General features: G+C 42.2%; 1 protein-coding gene across 6 annotated transcripts in view; it reads left to right on the top strand.

Moving 5' to 3' along the window:
* The window catches only part of RESF1 (retroelement silencing factor 1), a 36,897-nt gene that overhangs the window by 16,621 nt on the left and 2,479 nt on the right, over positions 1-17,797 (top strand). For 4 of the 6 annotated variants that reach the window (XM_036400541.2, XM_036400537.2, XM_036400539.2 and 1 more), the window contains 3 exons: positions 4,076-9,362; positions 10,102-10,176; positions 11,327-17,664. In XM_036400541.2, coding sequence (XP_036256434.1) covers positions 4,115-9,362; positions 10,102-10,176; positions 11,327-11,469 — 5,466 coding nt within the window. In that variant the 5' untranslated portion in view covers positions 4,076-4,114 and the 3' untranslated portion in view covers positions 11,470-17,664. Of the gene's footprint in view, positions 1-4,075; positions 9,363-10,101; positions 10,461-11,326; positions 17,665-17,797 lie in introns of those variants that run through there. The other 2 variants (XM_054514812.1, XM_036400542.2) reach the window with 2 other exon arrangements.

The raw sequence follows: 17,797 nt of genomic DNA, 5'->3' as shown, positions 1-17,797 counted from the left end.
TTTCTACTAAATTGCCCAGGCAGGACCTTTTGGCTTCTGTCCAGTTAGCTAACCTTAAGTTTGAGGTGAAGTTTTCTGGGCCTATGAGGTGCCTTTCTTCACCTAATTGAGGAGAGGGACTTCTGGGCTTCTTTCCTTTTTGAGGGGACAGAGGATAGTTTTGTCACTCCATCAGCGGGGGAGCACACTCCTATGGTGCTCTCCAGGCATTCCTCCAGCCAAGGACAATCTCCCAGCTGTCACTCAGCTCCTTGGCAGTGCCATCCCCCCGCTTGGCCCAGCCCCTCAGTGACAGCTGCACTATGGCAGGGCCTGCACTCGGGGAGCCCCCACCCGCTGCTGGTGGCCTCACGCCTCGGCAGAGCACGGCTTGGCCGCTTTCATCGCTGGTGGCCCTGTGCTCTGGCTGCCTCTTCTGAGTGGATGTGCGAGACAAGTGTTCTGGTGACAGCCACAGGCCGGCCATGCTGTTGTCACCAGGCCACGCTTTGTGCGTGATGTTGCTGTACTTGACAGGCTGGCAGTCCCTGATGTGCCTGTGGCTGTGCTGAGGGCCTGAGCTGCCATGAGGGTAGGACTGTAGCAGAGGCTGGCCTGCAGGCCACCTGCAGTGAGCTGAGCACCACCAATGTGCTCACCAGGACCATCCTGATCCCCACTCACCCCGTTCCCCATCCTGGGGCCGGCCTGCCTTGACCCCTGCATGTGTGTCCGGAGCCTGGAAGAGTGTGGCTAAACCCCCTGCCAGAGTTAGTGTTTTAAGCAGCAGTTCCCACGTTTTAGCACACTCTAACCAATATCTGCTGTGTCACAAGGATGTGGGTTACGAACAGCAAGCAATGCTTGTCTACAATCTTCATTTGTGTTTATAAAAGCAAGCTGCTGCAACAGAATAGTTCTGGCCTCATCATTGTCGACTTATCGGGAGAGTGTGGCTTGCAGTCTGTCCAGGAACTGCACAAATTACTGCGCTGGACCCTGTAGGATCTTAGCAAAAGAAGATTAGGATTGGTACCCATTCCTAGGAGTCACCACAGGGCCTGCAGGGCTAGGTGAGCGATGATACCACATGCACCACGTGGGCAGCCTGTCTGCGCTGCAGGGACTGCAAAAGCACTCTGGTCAGCTGTGCAGTGGTGATTGATGGATTTCTGTCCTGCAGCGCTTCTGCCTGGGCTGTACATAGCTCTCAATAATTGGTTAGCCAGACTGCAAACTGCCTCACTGTTAGAATCAGTTTTGTTTTGAATGAGGTCCCATATGTCTAATTTAATAAACTACAGACTTAAAATTTAGCAGTGGTTTTAATTGAGATAAAATAATATGATCAAATCCAGTAGTTAAAGAAAGAAATTTGGCAGTGGTTCGGATAAAGCATAAGCAAAACCAATCGATCGGGATATGGGGAGGGCTTCCCACCCTGCCTCACGTACAAAAGGATCCAATGCAGCTTATATACTGTATGCTAATACATATTCATTAATACTTTCTGTAAATCTCCTCCTATTTTTGATTCCTAATATCTACATCACTATACTACACAGTGCATGCTCCACTTGTTTCCAAGGGGTCTTCTGGCTCTTTGGTGGGCTTTTCACAGGAAGGCTCATGATCTTCTGTCCTTTGAATAACCTGGCAGGTGGCGCATGCACATTAAGCTTGGTGTTATTTAAGTAAGGCACTGTTTTCCAATTAAATCTTACTTATTTCATAGATAAGACCACTATTTTAGACTCCCTGTCGGGAATTGTGCCAACTTAATTTAGTCAGTCCCTGCTCTGGGAGTTGTCTTAACTTCAGTTGATGCCAGTTTTGGTTTGGGAGTCTTCCTGACTTCATCCATTCCCAAGGCCAAATCCAACTTTTATATCCTGTTTCCCACTTTTATCATCTACAAAGAAACCCATCTGCTTCTCTAATCACATATACTTTTCCAATTATTTTCCTAAAATATTGTGGGGTGTGAGGACGTATGCAGTGCTGATGGGTTCTAGGCAGTTTAGCATGATGGATTGGAGGATAAACTGCTTTCTTTTACCAGCGCCCTCAGTTCTTTAATTACCTTATAGTCCAGCTCTTAGTATGCTGGGTGTTGGTTTGGCACATATATTACTGGGCAGGCTGTAACAAAAGAGGCCAATTCTGCCTCCTTCGTTGTGGCTTTCCTGCATTTTTGCCATTGCTGGACTACTTCGTCGCCATCTTGGGCAGGGAACGAGCCCACTGCCTGCTTGTAATGTGGGAATTCTGCACTGAGGGGGGCAGCTATGCAGGGATTTTTATCAGAGTAAGGCAGCTCTGCAGGGCTGGGATTATCTCAGGATAAGGCAATTCTGCAAGGTTTGGGTCAATCTTGGGGTTGTATTCAGGTTCTGGTGGCGCTGAAGGTTCAGGGGACTCAGCTTGCAAAGCTGTGTAATCCTTTAATGGCTGCCATGGTTGTCCCCCATGTAGTGAAAAGTGTCTGTCCTACTGCTTGCCAGGTTTCTGATTGAAGGGGTCCATTAAAGGGGAAATCTTTAATGTGATTAGGCACCCAGTCCAGCAGGGTGCTTAGTTTCACATCAGCCATATTAACAGATTGCTGAGGTAGGAGCCACCGTACCCGGCCCAAGCTCCTGCTTTGTTCCAGGGATATTCCACCTCCCATATTTGCTCCCAGTGGGCTATTCACCTTCCAGGTGAGGTGTGTGCACTTTTAAATTCCTGAGTTCTTTCCCAAACTCTTCTTGGATCCTTCCCCAGATCCTTTTCCGGACTCTTCCTGGCCGGTTCCTTGACCTAGTGGGAGTTGCTTACTGGAGCAGTCCACTCACTCTGCAGCACCCTATAAGTCCCAATTTGGGCCAGCCATCTGTAGTAGTGGGGAGCAAAGCGACACAGGCTCCCTTAAGCATCTGAAGGAGATCAGTTTATCATAGAAACTGCACCCTTTTTATACCTTAAATCTCTACCTGACATAACTGAAACCAAACCTAGACCTAACAGAATTTAACAGAAAGAAGGCACCCATTGGCTAGCTCAGCTGCCATGGTGCTGTCCATGTGCTCTACCATCCAATCAGCTTCCCGCTCATGGGCTGGCCACATGTTCCTTCAGCGAATCAGCTTCCTGCTCTTGTGCTGTCCACGTGTTCCTCCAGCCAATCCCAATCTCACTCCCGACTGTCATTCACTGGCTCTCTCCTCGCTCCTAACTTCCTCTCCCTCTTCCATTGACTTCCATGTGTCTGTCCTGCAGCTGTGCCTCTGTCCAGGGCCTTCTGGTGAGCATAAACCTTAACCACTCTGATAATTACAACCCCATGTCCTACAGTTGGTAATCCATGTGCACTCTGGAATATGGCACATGAAGGCTTAGGGATATGTGGCTTTGTCAGCTCCAGAAGTGCTGCTCTCGTCTCCATGCTTCATGCTATGAAGGTGTCATCTCCATGCTTTTCCATGCCTTCTCCCAGCTGAGTAAGTTAATGCTACCAACAGAACTAGGGGCTCTTTGCTTGTAGCCTGCTAGAGACACATTCTCAAAATTAAACTAGTGGGTCACATTATTATGAGAGATTTTTACTAAACCCAAATTATTTTTTTCCATATATTTTGTTGCATTTAAAGGTGTAATTGAGATTGAGTCTTATTGTCTGAAAACCCTGGCCTGTATCTTATTCTATAGTGTTTCTTATGTTCAGCTCTTAAGTATTGCTATGTTGTGTTACACACGTGCCTTGGGGGTTTTTTCCCTTTGTTTTTGCATGAAGAAGGCAAATGCAGCAATCTATTGTTAAATTAAAAGGTTGATAGATAATAGAATTAGCAGAATAATGTGAAGGTTTTGTTAGTCATTAGATTGTCAATAGAGTTGTTAGTTGCTTCTCTTTTTATACTTTACTGTGTTCTGGGAAACAATTTATGCAACTTGACATTGACAGCATTGATGTCCACAGGTTGTGCTGGGGTTGCTCTCCTACCCAGCAATTTAGGTTCAACAGTTCTGTTCATGATGCATTCTAAATCACTTCTTAGTAAGTGAAATAGGTCTTGATCAAAAGGTTGTAATTTTTTATAAAATTTTTTTTCAGCATTTTGGTTTTGCCTGAAGAAAAAGAAAACAAGAAAAGATGGACTGGAACGTAAGGCCAGTCCAGAATGCTGATGCAAATACAAACCTACAAAGTGAAGGAGCATGTTTCACTCAGTTACTTCCTAATGGACATGGCTTTCCTCAGACAAATGCCAACTCCTCTAAAAATACATGCACTCGTGCGGAAAATAACCAAATCGTGTATATGCCAACTATCAATGTTGCCTTCCCTGCTGTAAATGCCGAAGGATTCAAAACTTCAGATCAAACCTCGCCAGGAGCATCTGTAACTGGTAATAATTTCTTTATGTCAAAATTCTCAGTTAAAAGACATCAGCCGATGTATGGAACAGGTCTGAAACCTCCCCTTCAGAATTCCCCTTTGCGGCCAGAGATGACTCCGACTTCTTGGCCAGTGTCTAATCCCTACAGTTATCCCTGCAGGAATGTGCCCCCCCTGTCCTCCCAAGTGAACACAGGGAATAATTTGAGAAATGTGCTTGGGGAGCCCCAGTACACCAACACCAACGCTTACACGGCGCAGCCAGAAATGCTGCAGCATAATTCCCTGAGACTTGCAACACTACATCAAGGTGGCATTCATCCCCAGAATAATTCTTTTCCTCTCCCTACTTCCGGGCAACATGTTCAACCCCAAATGTTTAATTCCAATAATCAGTGTAAAGTTTTGTATTCGGTGAATCAAAATACTGGGACAACTGTACAGCTGCCACAATTTCAGCAGAGTCAGATGGCATCAGAAGCTCCTAGAGGATGTTCTGCACCATCTTTGTTGCCTGCCAGCTGTGTTTCAAGGCCTGCAGCACAATCTTCAATGGGTGTACCACAGGAAATGCAAAATGTACCCAATGGATACAACATTACCCAGCAGAGGTTCCCACTGGACCCAAAAAATGCTCCTGGGTTTAACAGTATTCAGCAACACTGTCAGAAGCAGCAACCTGGAGAAGTCAGTCAATCCATCAGGAATGTCTGTAATCCAAGTGGAAGTGTGACAGTAAATCGGTCTTTTAGTGAAAGTTCTGTGTCATCCCCTGGCATTCCCAAAGAACTGCTTGATGTTGTGAAAGAAATAGAAGCTCTTTCTTCTAAGCCTCTGAGTGATCCTGCTTCAGTTCCAGAGAGCCAGACTAGTGGTTTGATAAATGGGCCTATTAATGCTCAGATTTCCTCAGCAGCAGCAACACATGGAGGAATTACAAAGGAGAGACTAGCTTGGGAAGCTGAAAAGCTGAAATGTCTTAAAAAAAGGGTTGTCCTCCTTGAAACGGTTCATAATTATAAAAAAAAAATCTATAATGAAAAAAATACTCATTCTCTTCCTCCTGGTTATCCATGTTCTCCTTCTAATTGTCTTCCATGTATGCCCAAACAAAATGTACAGCCTCCCCCATCTGAAGCAGTGAGGACAGAGAGGCCCACATTCATGGTTCCACATGAAGAAAGAAATGACAAAAACCTAGCCAGTGCTGATAACAGAAGATTGGAGGTGACTCAAAGTAGCCCTCAGGTGAAGCAGGGAAGTCTTTCATCAAGCTTCACTCCTGTTCCCTCTCAGAGCAAAGTCCCAGCTCAATTTAATAATCCTGAGAGCACCTTGGAACAAAGGGATGTGCATGCCTTGGCCTCTTCTCCAGGAACTGTGACTTCCTCGAACAGTGCTTCGTGTTTTACTCCAGCAGGGAGCTCTGTCAGGGCTGCATCAAAGACTGTGCAAATTGGCCCTGAGAACTCATCATTTCTTCAGTTTGTATTGAGCAGCACAAATGCACTGAAAGAGAAGACAGCTGGTGCTACTGCTGATAAAATACTGACAAATCTCCTGTGTAGTGAAAAACCGCTGCTTGATACGTCTGTCTCGGGTGGAAGCTTGCTAAAAGACACCAGTGAGAAGAACGTAGAAGGTCTTAAAGGTGAGCAGGCATCTGTGGCTCACACAAACTCTGCTGCATCAGAAACAGCTGCATCTGGTGATGCTCAGTTGCAGACTGAGGTAGCTCAGAAAAAAACACCATTTACTGAAAATGCATCCTGTAGCCAGAGCAATTGTAGTTACTCTATGGAAGAGGTGGTTGCGTGCCTGCGCCTGTGGGGGAAGTATCCACCAGAATCTGTAAGTGTGGAAAATAAACAGTCAAATGAAAGCCTCACAGCAAATCAGGTTTCACCCTCTGACCAAAACACAAAGAAGGGAGAAAAAAATCATGTGCTGGAAAGCATGGATGAGGCTGTTTTGCCTGTAACAACTACCTCTGTGGGACAAAAGCTTGATACACTGACTTCCAGTTTGATAAAAAATTTCGAACCTCAAGTTGCAGTTGTCTCTCCTTTAGTACTTAGTGAACAAAGAGCACTAAGTGAGCAGGCAGGCAAGATCCCAACACCTGAAGGTAAAACCTATCCAGTGATCAACTCGGGGAGCACGTGTAGCTTGCAAGAAGAGGGGGAAAATGGTTTAAGTGTGGCAAGTACTGTCAAAAGAACTATAGAAAACGGTTGGTCATCACCCACTGATTGTGTTCTGGAACAAATAGTGGACTCACATTTGCAACAGATCAAAGCAGGTGATGAAAACCAAAGCAAAGTTAGCCAATCTGCACAAGATGCAAGAAAAAATCTGCAGCTTGGATTACAAAACAAGGCTCCTCTTCCTGAATCAGGCACAAATATTTGTAGTCAAATCTCTCAAGAAGGTACAAGAGACCATGAAGACAAGCAAGCTGTGTTAGAGGCAGGGGATGCATCCACAGCTCTGCTGGAAAATGACATGTTTTGTATTTCTAGTGTATGCTCTCTTGTTGAAGGTGATAAATTTTATAACCCACAAATAGCAGGCATGTTCAAGTCAGTCTATGAGACACAGGCATCAGAAGGAAACACATCTGGTGCAAGGCAAAAGGAGCAACATCTGGACTTGAGTAAAACTGAGCTGAGGAATAACACTTCCCAAAGAGAGAGCTTGCTGCTAAAAATGTTGGAAGAATCATCAAGTCATTCGGAGAAGGAAAGCAGTGGCAATCCTCCTAAAGCAGTTTCTACCTCTGAACAAAGCACGTCATTCAAGGCATCTGCCAAGCATCCTGAAAATTCCCTAGAATGTCTTGCTAATATAAATCAGAAGTTAGCTCAAAATTCACTGGATTCCTCTATCAGCATAGCTGCTAAAACAAATGCACCTGCTGTTTCAGGAGACCACAGTAAACAAAATTCCATGCCCAGTAAAAATAGCATGGAAAAGGACGTGAACTTTTTTGGAGCAAAGCCTAGTAAATATCTAAAAGATCAGCTGCTTGCTCTAGTGAAGGAGTTTCCATATGGCATTGAAGGTGCTGATATGCTAACAAAAGAAGCAGCACAAAATCGTTCAGCAGCTGAAGGGACAGAGAACCAGTCTCAAAAAGAGGTTAAAATTTGTGACAAGAATTCTCATTTGAAGGACCCAGTAAATCAGACTAAAGTTGCAGTGTTAAGATCTGAACAGGTTCAAGAACTGTCTCCTGGGCACAACCACTGTCCCTCTAGTGACAGCAAGAGAGAAGTGAGTCAGCAGTCAGAAAAGGCTTCAGCTGACAAGGACAACCTTGAAGGCAGTGTCCAGCCTAGTCAGGATCTATGTGAGAAGGAAAAAACCCCACAAGAAACTTCTAAGCCCAGTGAAAAAAGTGAAGATTGCTCTTTAACGGGTGGTCCATCTGTAGCATATAAAACATCACATTATCCCTCTCAATTAGAAACATCTGGTTCAGAGGAAAATGATTGTCAACTTTCAAAAGCTGAAAATACTGACTCTGCAGAGACAGAAGAAAAATCCAGTCAATCTGATGCCTTGAAAAAGGAAAACTGTGCAGTGGGAGGAGACCTGACAATTTCTGAAAAAATCCCAGACAGTATTAGCAAAAATAAAGATATTTGCAAATACACTTCTGAAATGAACAAAAAACCTAGGCTGAAGGTGGATAATGAATACAAACTGCCTACAACACAGCAGGAAAAAACTGGACCAGTTAATTCCTTTGAAAACCAGGATGCTGATAAATGCAAAAGCAGCAGTTTGAAGGAACATCTACAAATTGACAAAGGAACCCAAGTGTCAAGTAAAGAATTGAATTCTTTCAAAAAAGAGCCCCAGACAGCCTCCGAAGAGTTAGGAGAAAAAACTGATCATACATATGCAGACAACAGGGCAAAGTTGTCCGTAAAGGAGAGAGTTTTCAAAACTGAGTCCCTTTCAAAAGATACAACCAAACCAGGTCTGACCATAAAATCCAAAACAGACATTTTCCAGTCTGTGAAGTCAGAAATGGTTGAAATTAAGCATTCTGAAGTCAGTCAAGGACAAAAAATTAAAACTTGTGAAGAGAACTCAGCTGAAGAACAAAACTGTAGGGAACAAAAGGAGGTGCTTAGGCAAGATGTAGGAATTAGCGTCAAAGTGCAAACAAAATTACCAGCAGAAATGAAACTCAAAAAATTGAGTAGTTACCGAGCCGATGCTGTAAAATTCTCAGATAGTAGCACTGTAGACTTCAAATCAAGACACACAAAATATTCTCAGCATAAATCTGTGAAAGTTCATCCTTTGCAAGAGCAGCCATACAAACGGAAGATGAAGGAAAATATGGTTGGGAAGAGAGAATTTAAGAAAGCAAAGCTGGAAGAGGAAGGATTGAAACAATCCGAAGGAAAGAGTTCTAAGCAGCTTGCACACAATTGTTTGCTAAATGCTGACAAAGCTAAAAAACTGAATGGAGAAAATGGTTGGAAACCAAGGAGTTCCTTAGCAGATTGCTCTGTGCTTAAACTGCAGAGAAAAAGGGCTCGATCTTCTAGCATGTCTAAAAACTTCTTTTCTAGCAAAGAAAGACATCTTGATGGTCAAAACAAAGACAAGTGCTCTGAGAAAATGTTTCCTGATAAAAATCTTCTATACCTAAACAGAAGAAATAGACTAAAGCTGCATCTTCAAAAGGAACCCAAAAAGCACTACCTGAACAGAGTGGCATTTAAACGTACGGCACAAGAGCGCATCTGTCTGACAAAATTAGAGACATCACCTGTCAGACATGTCTGGCATAGAGCCAGCAAAGTGCCACAAAGCAGCAACTCAAAAAAAGATGTGTCTGTCTCGACAGTTGAGAAATCATGCAAACAGGAAGTCCTTGAGTTCAAGCTGTGTCCAGAGATAGAGTTCAGGAATCCAGCCCCTGGTGAAGAAAGCTTAGCTGCAAAGAATTCTCCAGAAAGAGATAAAGTCGTTGTAGAAGGTATGATGTTCTCTTAAATATTCATTTGTAAATAAAAACTATGTATTCATTTTTGAATTCATGTTGCACAAAGCTGCAGACAGTGAAAACATGGGACTGTGGAGGCTGAAGGCTGAGATATCCTAACTTGCTCTCTGACAGACCACAGCTGTGTCTTCAGCTGAAAAAGAACATGGGAGTTTTCCTTCAATTTTCTCTAAGTCTTAGTGAATGAAATTAGAATACTTAAGAGCATGGCAGTTTCAAGTAACTTTGGGAGAAGACTTTCTAAACTATTTGTAGAAGTTGTAGAAAGTAGATTCCCTTGGTGTAGTGAGGTGATCTGATCAAAGGTGATCTGATCTGTATTCCCTGTTCTCCTGCTTGTGCATCAGTCTGGCTGGGCAGAGGAGGGAGAGATCATTTGTGCCATTGAGGAATAGAGTGGGCTTAGGCCAGGTGTATCCTGCCCATAGCCCCCATAATCTTTGCCATCTTTGCTTTAAACATTCATTTTTCCTGCTCTTCTCCCCTACCCCATTTTTCAACGTTTTACATGGTGCATTCTGAAGCATATTTATATCAAATGTTGTATTTTATTTTTCTCAAGCTGTATATATCATCACTTGGAAGCCATTTTCATACCCAAAGGAAATTTCCTTTTGCGTGTGCTAGTATATGTGTTAGAATTTAATGCTGAATAGAACCCAAAACTTATGATAAAGAACCTCAGAAACATTTTTTGAAAATTTCTTTTTAGGTGTCAAGAGTAAAAAAGAAGATTGGTTAAAATGTGAACCAGTGAAGCAAAAGAAACTGGAAGAGATCTCTACAGGTGAAGTGACTTCTGAATGTCCCATTTGAAATACAAGTTTAATCCTCTTTGCTTGGTTTTAAAAGGTCCTTTACAGTAGTAAACCTTAATAAAGTATTTAAAATTATTATTTACTCATTCTCCTGATTAAATGGATACCATAGAATAGACTTAAAAGTCTCAAAGATTTGTATAGCTTTTTATTGCTTTATGAATATGTTGTTGGAAATGTTGAAATTTTTCTGTGCCATTAACTTGGATGTAGCACTAGTAACATTTAAATACAGTTTTCAATTGTATATAAAGACTCTTTCATGCTTTAAAATATAGAAAGTGATGTAGCAGAATCTAGTGCAAAACCAGAAAGTGATTTTTAAAATAAATCTGACTTTCACAGTACTTTGCTGCTGTCCACACACAACACCTGTGCTCACAAGTTCCAGGACCTGTGTGTCCCAGTAGTCTGGACAAGATAATCTGTGTGACACCCAGAGGAAAAGTGGGGCCACTATGACATCTTCCTCATTTCTCTTGAATGGCAAATTGCTTTTTGGATGGTCTTTTATACCCTCTAGGAATCAACTGTCACGACAGTGGCAACTTTCATCTCAGGATCTTGTTTGTTCCATCCTTGTGTAAATCTTGGGTGAGGTTGCTCCTAGCTCTTCTTGTTTCTTTGCTTTAGGTACCTCTCTAGCTTGGGTTTTGTTTTTCTAGTGGTATAACAGGAAACAGAATGCATTCTGTAGCCTTCTTGCCATCTGCTTCTTAGCTTTAGAACAGAGGGCTTGCATGCTGGTACTTGTGTTGTGATGTTGCAAGTAACATAGTTTGCATCCTTTGCATCTTTTGTTGCTGTTGCCTGTGTCCTTGGGCTTTGGTGTCTGCCATCATTTTAGCCCTTCCTCTTGCTTCTTCTCTTCCTTTCACAAATGCATGTTTTCTATCATACCTTTCTTAATACTCTCCAGAAATCTCTCCTGTGAAGACACCCAAATAGCCATTTTGTGCTGAAAGATGCATTGGAGATGGTTTTAAATCTGAAGTGCCTGGTGCTTTAGGAAGGAAGTTTGTGGCATCCTTTTTTGTCACTGGAAGGTCTTAGGTACCACATGTGTAAGGAGTGGAGTCCTTTGTGACTCTTGCTTTAACATGCTTGTCTGTCTTGCAGCTGAGGACAGTATTCCCCTTGATACAGCTATACAGATCCTGGGAGGAGATGGAGAGACTCTTCACATTCCTGTCAAAGGCTCAAAAGAGATGTTTCAGACCTACAGGAAAATGTATCTGGAAAAAAAGATGCAAAAGTCTTGATAGCACTCCTGTATCAAAGGTCTTACTGTCACTGAGAAAAAAATGCCAACACTAAGATGATTTTTTTTCTGTTTACTTCACGTTGCTGAATAATTGTAAAAGCCCACAGTTTTCTGGTGGGTGAAGGAAAATTTCCTTCCCCATTTCCTCATATTTGTGAATAATTACCATCTTCTTCTGTATTTATTGTCCAGATATTCTTTGGTGCTGTAAATGCTGTTTTAAAACGTATTGTTTCTTTTGGCATTTTTGATTCTTTTTTTTTTTATTAAGATAGAGTAGCTCATTGAATCTTGACCGAAAAATAACAAACTCATTTAAACTGTTATAGCCTCTTTTCTTTCCTGATTCTCAAAAACTTCTACTTATTATACTTTCCATTGCTGGCAGTAGAAGAATATTTCTGCTGCAAAGGGACTGCAGTGGATTCCAAAGCATTACACTTCTGTTTCACACTTATGGTAGTCTGATGGTTTTGCTTCTGTTTTTGTAGAAACTTTTTTTTTTTTCTAAACTGGGAATAGAAATATAAAGGCCTCAATGCAAGCATACAGATCCAGGGGCATTTATGAAGTATTTATGCTGCTACCCAGTTTTGTTACATTTCTTTTTTTGGAGCTTGTATGAATGGTTTGAACACAGTGCTGCAGACCCTTAGTTTACTGGAGACTTCTCTTGTTTTTCTTTCTCTCTTTCTTTGCATTTCTTTTGTTGAAGTGCAGGGAGTTCAAATTCACTCTTGTCTGGATTATGCTGCTGAGTTCAGCCAGACTGTGATTAATTTCTTTGTTTATAAAGTGTTAGATTATGTTTGCTTACACATTCACTGTGACATAACAGTTGTATTTGTCATTGGCTATCTTTTGTTTAAGTGCCTTTTCACTGTTACTCCAAATTTAAAATCAAATAGTATTTTTACAGAGATTTGGTACTTGATTCTTTCTATCTTATTAAACCTTTATGCTGAACAAAAAACCTGTAGATACCTTACTGAACAATTTTTATACTTGAAATAAACTTTTGAGGACTACACCTTGTCTTTTTTTCCTAAAAATATGAAGTTGTGCTTATTGCAGTTAGTTAAATAGGAATTGAAGATATTCTTGCAGATGAAATGCAGCTTTAAAATAAGTGATAGATCTTCCTGGTTGTAGTTGCAAGTTTATTAGTTTGTTTCTGTCTCTGGATGCCAAACTATTAGTCTGTGGGGAATGTTGCCACTGGAGGATTTTGTAGTAATGTTGTCAACTCTGAAAAGGTTTTTCATTTTCTTTAATTACCTGTATTATACTGCCTGCATGAAGGAAGATTTACTGCAGCCTTAAGTGTACCCAGTACAAACAAAACAGAGTTCTTATCAGGAATTTAATCTGAGTTTTGTTCTGCACAATGATACATGAAGCTGACATAAATGCTTGAGTGAATTCTTTTCAGTAGGAAATTTGATCCATTGACCCATGATGTTTATATTCTAAATATTTGGAGAAGTCTTCTCACTGATCTTGTGCACCCAATGAGCAAGAATGCCAGTTTTGAGTCCCAGTGGATGCAGCTGTGTCTCCTTCCTCCCTTATACCAGGAAGTGCATCTTGGCTCGGTGACAATGTTTAACGTGACTTGTGCCTGCACTGATTTGCTGATACTGGAATCTCTCTGGTAAATTGCTGTGGCTCCTAAGTTGGCCACTATCCATTCAGACAGCTGCTGGAAGGAAAACATCTGTAAGGAGCAGTGGTAGGGCTGCAAGGAGTACCTGCAGAGAAAAGCCTGGAGACCATCTGCTCCACGGAATGAGCACTGTGGATGTGTGCATAAATGTCACATGTAAACACCAGGCCTTACTGTGGTCATGCTGGCTTGACAGACAGATACAGAGCAGACACAGCTGTCTCTAACACTGCCTGTTCCACCTCTGGGCATCTCCAGCAGCTACAAGATAAATGGGCAGCTACAGGAGCCAAGAAGAAAAACTTTCCATAGTGAAGCCTGATGCTGCTTCTCAGCATTTCTGCTCTTCATCTCATGCAGCTAACTATGGCTGAACCTGTTCTGATGTGCGAGTACATCCAATGCAAATTTCTCCCCTGATAGGACCTTAAACAGCTGCAGACAAGATGCATGAGTCCCTAAACCTTAAATTTTAAAACATTATGACAAAAATAAACTTTTTATAGAAAGAGTATGGTAAAGAGAGCATAGGACGAAGTGGACATGTTTAACATTTGGAGGTGACTATTCCATACACATGGTAAGTTCTTAGGGTTTAATGGCTCTGTAAATGTCACTGTTTTTGTGGACTTGTACTCATTTAGTACTGTGATGAAAAGTTGCCATACACAGTGTAGAGAAAGTCTCTCAGGGATTGGAAAGTGCAGTAAGATGAGAAACTCCACTGCTGCCTGGGAGGGAGGCACTCTTCTGGGTTAGTGCAAGGGGCTTTCAGCTGTTCTGTACTCCTGGGAGGCTTTGTGGCAAGGGAGATAAGCAACTGCAGAGAGCTGTTCTGCAGTGTTTTGATGAGAACCTCCCTCACTCTGTGTGCTGGGAACAGGAGAAGGGCCAAATGCACAGTTAATGAGCACTAGACATGGGTGCTATCTATACCTGCAAGCACTGTTTTCTATATGGAGCTGGCCAGAGGTCTTCCTGGGATTCCAGCAGAAGAAATCCCTGTTGTCTTTTCATAGCCCTGTCCATAGGTCTGTCCATTGCCTCAATGAAAAAACTGAGTGTATTGCACCCTGCAATGATTGCAAGAGGGGGAGGAGAGGTGCCTGGGGTGATGGAGAGAAGCTGGGCCTGAAATGAGGGTTACTTCATATTAAATAAATATTAAGTATAAAAGGGTTACCTGTGTATAAATACTTCTTTTTTTCCAAAAGAAAAATCCAAATCACTACTCAAATGTTTTTAATAACTGGAAATTAATGAACTTAAAAATTCCTGAGGCAAGTTTCATCCTGTAGCAGGATGCTCTGCCTGGAGTGGGGGTAAAACAACTCAAACCTATTTGGAGAGCTCTCAGTGGTGAATGCAGAGCAGGGTGTCACGTTGCTTCCTCCCAAAAATGAGCTGAAGCACCAGTACCAAAGTAAGTATATCTACTTACCTCACTTGGGAGATTTAGTCTGTGTATTCATGATAAAATACAGAAGGGGAATTCTGTTCTGAAATCGCTGTTCTCCTCCTGGCTTCTGTTACTCCAGTGGCCCTTTCAGCAGGGACAGTTTCTGTTACAAGCTTGGTGAGAGGGTGGATTAGCTGTCATCTCCCAGAGAGTGGCCACCTGTTAGCAAGGTCTAACACAGACTTGATTTCCAGCACTTGTTGTTAGCTCCTACTTCTTTGTCCTTTTTGTGTCATGTCCTTCTTTGTTTGCTTATCATCATTTGAGTCGATCTCAATTCTTGAAAATTAATTGCTGAAGAAGCCAATCCAGGTTTCTCTAGAGGAGGTTGACTGATTCACTGGTTCCTGCACTCCCAGCTTTTATTCTGGAGTCAGCCATGAATGTGGCAATGGGTTTCTTTCCCTGATAGATCAATACTGTGGCCTGTGGAAGATACCTCTCCTTTTTTTTTTTTCCCAGAGGCTCATTAAAATGATTATTAAACTGAAATTTTTTATTAAAAATAACCTCTGCACTCATCCGAGAGGTTTTTGATAGAGCCTCTGAATGCAGAAGCACAGATGCAGAGAAGAAAAGCTGCTCTGGAGCATGGATTGTAAACTGTTAGACTGAATGTTTGAAGTTGCATTTCTCCTTTCTGATGCATGTCAGTGCCCTCATATCCTTTGTTTACAACTTCTGACAAATCCTTTTCCCTTCTCTCTCAGTTTTTTAAGAGAAGCTGCATGCAGTCGAGGGTCACAGAAAAGGGACCATTGAGCTGAGATGGGCCAGTGACAAAATTGCCAAAGCAGCACAAACATATTTAGCATTTCTTCTGTGGGACAGAGACTGGCCAAATCACAGACTTACTATAACTGCAAAATGGTGAGAGAATTGCTGACCTGGAGGTAATATATTTAGCTAATTGCTGATTTAACATCTGGTAAGACCATAGGGTTGATGTTGCAAAATCCCAATGCTTGAACCAGCTGCAGAGCGAGAGAGAAGGGATCAGTTTTCTCTGGGTGAGCCTGGGGAGCTGACTCCTCAGGAAAGCAGCTGTGGGATTCACATTCTCTGAACCTGAGAGAAGCAGAGACCAAAACAATTCTTATCTCATTTACTGCTCCTGTGTTTTGAAACATGTAGGATGTGTTAGTGTAGGGGGATAGAATATAAGAAAATAAAGGTAGTGTAGAAAGTAATCTTACTCCTAAGGAGTTGCAGCTGGGCCAATTATGAGAGATTAGGAACAGGCCTGACTTTAACAGGCCACAGCTGTAAGCAATGAGAAGAGGGCTGTAAAAGAGTGGGGTGGCTGGTTGAGAGGGGAACTGGAGTTAGTTGGCTGCTGCAGGAAGCAGCAAATTCAGTGCTTAGAGGAGCTGCCTACAAGAAACCTCAAGGAGGTATGAAACTCTTGCAATAAGGAGACAACAATATGGAACCTTTGCAATATAATGTCAACATGTTAGAAAATTATTTGCCTAAAAAAATTACTTAATTAAATTCTAATATAAGTGGTTTTTTTTCCTCACCAATCTCTACAAACTGTGTCCTGATGGTCGGTCAGGAGACAGTCAAGAAATCTTGTTGAGTCGAGTGCTTCTGCAGTTCCAGTTTAGATGTAGTGTAATATAGTATAGAATAATACAGTATAATAAAGTAATTAATTAACCTTCTGATATCATAAAGTCCTCATCATTCTTCCCTGCATCGGAGGCCCTGCTTATCTGATAGTAGGCTGCTTCCCCAGGAATGAGGAGCAATCTGGCTCCAGAAATGAGCAAGTACAGAAGGTCACAGGTCACTACACCCTAGAGGATGAAAGGGAAAATCAAATACCAAGAGGTAGGTGTAGCAAAACAGGATCAGCATTGAAAACCCCACTGTCTGGGAGTCCACAGCTACAAAGCTGGACACGTAAGGTGGGACACACCCTTCATGAGCATGGACCCAACAGCTGCATCTTGCAGACCCTCTTGAACTGGGAGAACTCAGGATTTTGAGGTGCTTGTCATACTCCACGTTGCTAATATCTATCATACCTGCACACTGCCAGGTTTATCATGCTTCCATACTTGTAAGGTTTAGGCAAACATAACTGGCATAATTTTGTTTTCCTTGTGTTTGTAGTACTTGAATTTATCTGGCACTTTTTCAGAGCAGGAGCCTGCAAGCTGTGGGGCTGGAGCCTGGGGAGTCAGAGGCACTGTGTAGCTACAGACACCCAGAGTGCTCAGCCTGTAGAGCTGTCTTTGAAGCCTGGAGGGGTATCAGAGGGCACTTACATCACTCATGATAAATCTCTAAGGGCATTTATGCTGCCCTGGCACACAAGAAACTTATTTCTACTCTATTTTAAGGAAAAGATAGAGTCTCCTAAAAGAAAGGGAAGTACATTCTGCAGTCACTGGCCAGCAGTGGAGAAATAGCCTGCCTGGGAATTACAGTAGCCCTAAGAAAAAGGCATTGTTGTAGTAAAGGTTTAAAATGATGAGAATAAAGTTATTGTAAAAGGACGATTCAGAAAGGAGAAATCCCAGGAGAACTGGATGAGAAAAGGCAGAAAGTACAAAAGAAAAAGTTTTAAGCTGCAGTTATGTTCAGTGAAATTACAGTGTAGTATTAAACTGAGCTCTGGCTATCACCACTAAATCCACTAGATGACAGTGTGGAGACTGCATTCAGCACTACAGCAACATCTGCCTGTTCTTTAAGGGCCTGTGGCCATTGTCTTGCTGCTAGAAACCCAAAGTTTGCAGTGGGCCTCTGCTCCCACTCAGGGGCTTTAGCCCTGTCAGCAGAGAGAAGGTTGTCTTGGTCAGTACTGTAATGTTGCTTTGTTCTTTTAAGTTTTTTTTTAAGCTTTTTGATGTTTATGTTCTTGTAATGGACTTTTTAATGCATTTTTTCCTAAATAATTATTGTTGTGCATTCTTTTCTGGAGGAGGAGAAATTTGATGGACTGTTGGTTTGTCCAGTGTCATTAGAGAGGTGGCACTGTCACCCTCCAATCCACTGTCACTTTTGAAAATCTATAAATGTTGGAGTCAGAAATTAAATGACCTTTTTACCTTGCAGATTCCATTGTCCACGTTTTTTTATTTCATGTCCTATAGTGACACTGTAACACTGGCATGAAAGAAGTGATCATCATTTCTATGGCACTGGCTGCTTTTTCCAAAGCCTAGAGGTCTGGGGATTTGGATTTGG

Source organism: Molothrus ater, chromosome 5 (assembly GCF_012460135.2).
Source record: "Molothrus ater isolate BHLD 08-10-18 breed brown headed cowbird chromosome 5, BPBGC_Mater_1.1, whole genome shotgun sequence".
In the NCBI taxonomy this organism is placed as follows: domain Eukaryota; kingdom Metazoa; phylum Chordata; class Aves; order Passeriformes; family Icteridae; genus Molothrus; species Molothrus ater.
Note: the sequence above shows the minus strand (reverse complement) of the source record. Positions and strands in the feature narration are given on the sequence as shown.